The sequence below is a fragment of the Cynoglossus semilaevis genome, chromosome 7 (assembly GCF_000523025.1).
Source record: "Cynoglossus semilaevis isolate Cse_v1.0 chromosome 7, Cse_v1.0, whole genome shotgun sequence".
In the NCBI taxonomy this organism is placed as follows: domain Eukaryota; kingdom Metazoa; phylum Chordata; class Actinopteri; order Pleuronectiformes; family Cynoglossidae; genus Cynoglossus; species Cynoglossus semilaevis.
The window spans coordinates 7,792,770-7,798,405 of NC_024313.1; the positions used below are offsets into that span (position 1 = coordinate 7,792,770).

Consider the following 5,636-nt stretch of genomic DNA (forward strand, 5'->3'; position numbering starts at 1 on the left):
GGATGGGCGGGGGGCTAGGTGAGGTCTGTGGTTGTGGGTGCGTCTGCACCACCAGAGGGCTTTGCTCCGACACACCTCTGAAATCTGACAAGGAGGTAGAACTCTCTGGCTCATGACTTAGCCCTCCATCTGAAAAAAACACAGGGTCTGTGAATATACCAGAGATATAATACTAAGATGATTAGTGACTAACAAGATTGGACTTCTTACCAATTATTTGTACAATATATACAATGCAAACATCAGATATTAATATACCTACAATCCATCTGATATTTCACTGCTGTATTTTAACTTGTTCTTAATGTTTTATGTTTTATTGTTTTTTTAATGCTGTGTTGTTATCTTTGTATTCACTGTAAGGTGTCCTTGGGTGACAGAAAGGCACCTATGAAATAAAATGTATTATTATTATTTTTATTACAATAATCCAAAATATATAATGAATAATTGAATTTAATGCAGGTTTCACATGATGCAGCAGGAAAGTGTAGGTAACAGCTATTGATAAAGTTCCTGGACACCTTTGTTGTGAAATATCTGTCCTATGCATCAAATCATTGTAATTTTAATGAAAAATAAGATGAAAAACAAAACAAAAACATATAGATAAACTTAGCACAAAGGTCGAATTTCACAAGTATACACAGTAAATTTGTTATATAAAAATAATATATATATATATCATATTATTGTTATACATTAAAATTTCCTTTAATTACTTTTATTTGTGTTTCATTTGATTGTTGTTGATTGTTGGACTTTTTAATACAAATATTTTTGTTCACAGAACTTTATCAAGTTATACCACTTATCATGTTAATAAATAGAAAACAAAACACTGATACTTTTTCTTGAGGTTGATCAATATGTGGCATAAGACAATGTTTATCTGCTGAAACAGGAACAGCTGGATGTTAATGTGATGGTGTTGTTTCCACAATGCAGTGACCAATAATTATCTAAACAATGTTACTTATTTATTTTTTTACTTTGTTATCCTATTAGAAGGTCATAGGGGAGTTAAACAAAATATTGTTCATCATCAGAAGCCACAGTTTATTTATGTGATGGAGATTGTAAATTCCAGTTAAAAGCACTAATTAAGCCAGATAACGAAGAGCCACCAAGTGGATAATTGCTCATCAACATAGTTACTTTTAATTGGTAAGTTTGATAATTGATAACAGGAAATGCTGTGGAATTTATATTATGTGCACTGACATTGCATCGGCTGGATTTCATACTCAAACAACTCAGCTGTTTCCATTTCTATTTGACCAAATGTTCACATTTTTGCCAGTAAAGCACATGAAAAAAGAGCTATTGACCCGTGAGCTCGAGAGGGCTGCACAGTGAACTCTCCACCGGGGTCAGCAGAGGCAGACAGGGGAGTTTGGACTCTGATTCCTCCAGACCCTGAACCAGTGGGATGGATGCATTCTGAACAAACTGCACCAGGAGCTAGGAGAAAAAACACTCGGTCAGAATATAAAGACAGGGCCTTGTTCTGACTTTGTGTCATCAAGAGTCTGTTGTATGTTGACGTGATAATATTGATAATATCACCTCTGGTTTGGAGTCAAGCTCATCAGAAAGCATTGGTCACTCTTGTTTGTAACCTCTGGCAAAACATAAGAACACAGGGCTCAAAAAATCAATACTTAGTGAGTTAGAGAATTCACATTTATTATAAACAATGCAATGGAACAGTGCAAATACCACTGAAACAGGACATTACAACTGGGTTCACACCAGCCACTGCAAGTCATTATGTGTAATAATATTATTAATAATAATAATAATAATTACCTAACTTTGCTGCTTTACTCGAGGATCAGCTACTGTTCAGAAGCTCAGGCTGTGGGTCATCTTTGAGTCAGGATCATCACAGAAGCTGTGCTGCCAGAGAAAAGGGAATAACTATGAATAACCCAGCACTGAATTATTCAACAACCGCATCTGATAGTTGGGCAATCGTTGGAATTATTATTATTATTATTACAAAATGTAAATAAGTTCTCTGATTTCAGCTCCTAATACATGCAACGCACTGTTGCGTCATAGATTCAGTTAAGTATGTAATGTAGAGATCTCATTTGATTTTAAACACACTGATTGACAATTAAAACAATTTCAAATTATTAGTTTGCACAGACCAAAGCGATAGCAATAGCTAAAAGGTTAGTAAATCGTGTAAACATCCATGAGTTTAAATATGGTGTTAGAAATTCAAATTGAATCTGTATCGTCCGATGTGTTCGGTTACTGTGACTCCATTGGTTGTTATTGGTCGTGGCTTTGTCCGCCTATCAGCATGCTGCTAGACGTTGTTTATGTTTTCACGCATTAAAACGATGAAAGCCGACAGATAACACACAAGCTTTGCAAAACAGCCACTAAGGCTAGCACCAGAGCCATTATAAAACTAGCCACATGTGCTAACTCTACAGATAATAAGCATCAAAGTCTGACATTAAAATGAATAAACCATTAACTTTAACACTGTCTGGTGTAAGAATTAATTCCCTTACCTTGCAATAGCAGAGAAGTGATCTCTTGTGTGAGGGGACTAAGGTTCTAAACTGTGTCAACACAAATAAAACAAGACAATTGTACGGAAGCTCATCCAGATCAATTTTTACACTTCCGCGTTTCACAGATATCAACGACGCCACCCAGTCGTCAAAGCTTAAAACTACACTACAACTTATTTGCAATACTGCATTTACAATTATCCTCTTGTTCAAAGAAATAGAAATAAACGATAGCGCCTTTCCAATTTGCAAAAAAAAAAAAAAAAAAGTTATTTATCAACTGACTGGAGATTTATCGAATGTGGAAAGGTAAAGACAGAAAAAACAGCATAAATATATTGGAAAACAAAACGTATTATCTTTATTGAACAGCATCATAAATAAATGTCTGCAGTTGCATCACACACACACATATATATCCAATTATATATAAGTCAAATTTTTGCAGAAAATAGATTTGATCATATGGGCCACATAAAGAAAATTAAGCAGATCATTGAAAACGATAAAAGCATTTTTTTCCCCTGCTGCCTTAAAAAAATTGAAGACATCCATAAAGTGACTCAAGTATTCAAGAGACTCTTGGGCGTTTGTCAAAACAACACAACTAAATACTGCTGAACAGGAATGATTGACTGGTTATTTAACTCTTTTAGTCTGGTGGCCCTTTAATATGGTAGTGTATGCATAACAAAAATATTATGGGCACAAATTGATATTTGTATTCATCTGCTGCAGCACCAATAGTCATTATACTGTATGTGTTTATTGAGAGAGGATAAACTCAGCGGGTTGGTAATTTGTCTTTTCCCCAAAAGGTCACAGCCTGAAATTAAACTGTTTGAATCCTTTAACTGCATTCTCAGATAAATGCGCCAAATTCCATATTTAGATAATCTGTTGATGCAGTGCTAAAGAAGAAAGCAACTAAAATATATTCATTTTTCAGTGTGACTCCATTTTCTGCAAAAGCATCAGAGAGGAGTTTGGAAGACCGTCGATTCTTTTATGGCCTTGTTCTGAGTGTGCGTAATGTTCATGAATTACTATTTAGAAATAACAAGATTTCAAGTAAAAATATTTCATGAAGATTGTGGTTTTCTATTTCTAATCAGAATTTGACTGGCTTTTGGAAAATAAACTTTAATGGATAAAACTGGATTGTGCAAAGACAAATGCTGACTTTACTGATGCTTAACACATGTCAAACATTTAAAACGCACACCTAGAATAGTTTTTTATGATCGGTGTCATGGTTTTCTGTTTAACCACTTGCCATTTAAGGTTTAAAGCAGGGCTCATAAAGGTGTTAAGAAAATCTTAATAACTTTTTATAATACCTGCTTCCCAAAAATGTATTCCAACAATGTATGACCTTGGATGAATGCTGGATGAGAAAAATAATTATTCTGAGGAGTCACATTTATTACATAAGTAGGTCTCTCATTTAAAAACACATGAAAATAGCCAGAGAGCATGTGACTTAAAAGAAAAATCATCCATAGATCATTTAAACATCACAAATCAACAATTTTGAATATAAACCCAAAGTTAAATGTAACTTTTTGACAAAATTGACCATTTTTGGTTGTTCCATCACTGCAGTTGGTAAAAATATGTAATAACAATAGTTTTTTAAAAAACATTTTGAATAAAGTATCCAAAACAATGTAAGCACACAATTATTTTCAAGCTCTTTTGTCTATTCCAACAGATTCTCAGAAATAAAATCAATGCATGTTCTGAAAGACTGTCAACATTTTGTTGTCAGAATACAAAAAAGACAATCAATAATCAAGGTTGCATTGTGTCTTAAATGTCCTGAGTCAATGGTTGGTTGCATAAACGTTCCGCAAAAGTGGTCCCAAAAGGGTGAGTCTACAGAAGTTGAACTTCAGATGGTAATTTACTGTCTCATAAAAATAAGACTCAACAAAGGTTTAACGTCACCCAAAAAGGATTTTTTTAATAAGAATTGTTGCACTATTTTCGGCCAAAAACCTCACGGACCATTGATATTTCAGTAGCGTCAGTTATTCCACTGGCAGAGAACCAGTGCCATAACTTCAAGATTTTATGTCAGCAGAGGGTCATTTCTAAAATTTAAAGACTCTACAGTGAATCATAAAGAAAGCACAACATCAACATCAGGTCTAAGAATAGAGCATCTGGGCATCTGACTGATGAGGGATTGGTCTGCAAGATTAAAAATGATTCCTGCAAGTTCAGGTGACTGTGCAAGGTGAAATATCTATCTATCTATCTATCTATCTATCTATCTATCTATCTATCTGTCTGTCTGTCTATCTGTCTATCTATCTATTATAGATAATAATAGTTCTATAATTATATAATAATTATATATTATTGTGTATACAATACGCTAGTTATACGCTACGCTAGTGTAGCGTAAGAATACATTTTATGATTAAATTAAACTTCATTTAAACACTCGCATTGTAGTAAAAAAAATGTTTTTTTAGCAAAGTCACTAAAACGTTGATGCATGTGAAAAAGTTGCATGAATTTATATCGTTATTTTATTTTTTAAATTCACTTTTCTTCTATCGAAATATATATATTTTTATTAATGTTCCATGAGTGCAGTGTAGCGTAGGAATGGCTGTTCTGTTCAACTCCTCCAACAGCGAGGTCCGGCCATTAGGTTGTCTGCACGATTCGCCCTTCGGTGGCTCAAACGTGCAACTGCATATATAAACAGGTTTCCTCCGAAAGGTTGTCTGCTCTGTGTGGTTGTATATTTGAGCCACTGGAGGGCTCGTGTCTGTCATGTAGTCACGGGAAAACCCCTAGGAACACTATATCAACCTGACAGCCATTTTACTCACTATCCCTTTTTAATGAATAATTTTGCGTTAACATTTTATTGTCTAAAAAAAGTCAATAATATGGCAAGAGTCATGTGTTCCCATGAACAAACTGATGAGCCTGCACTGTCACCCAGTGGATTGTAGATTCGGTGCAGGACGCTTGTGATTGGATAACGAGGCACAGCTGTGCCCTTTAAATGCGGAAGGGAGTGGTAATACTTCCCGGCTCGGTGATGGTTGTAAAATGCTTGCTAGTATTACGACTCAT

At 34.7% G+C, this 5,636-nt stretch overlaps 1 protein-coding gene across 1 annotated transcript in view; it reads right to left on the minus strand.

Moving 5' to 3' along the window:
• The window catches only part of znf410 (zinc finger protein 410), a 15,972-nt gene extending 13,178 nt beyond the window's left edge, over positions 1 to 2,794 (minus strand). The window contains exons 1-5 of the mRNA XM_017033773.2: positions 2,535 to 2,794; positions 1,813 to 1,902; positions 1,570 to 1,624; positions 1,332 to 1,464; positions 1 to 129 (exon numbers count right to left, since the gene is read on the minus strand). The exon at positions 1 to 129 is cut by the window's left edge and continues 3 nt beyond it. Of these exons, the coding sequence (XP_016889262.1) occupies positions 1 to 129; positions 1,332 to 1,464; positions 1,570 to 1,602 (295 nt within the window). The 5' untranslated portion in view covers positions 1,603 to 1,624; positions 1,813 to 1,902; positions 2,535 to 2,794. The remainder of the gene's footprint in view (positions 130 to 1,331; positions 1,465 to 1,569; positions 1,625 to 1,812; positions 1,903 to 2,534) is intronic.
• Between the last annotated feature and the right edge of the window lie 2,842 nt (positions 2,795 to 5,636).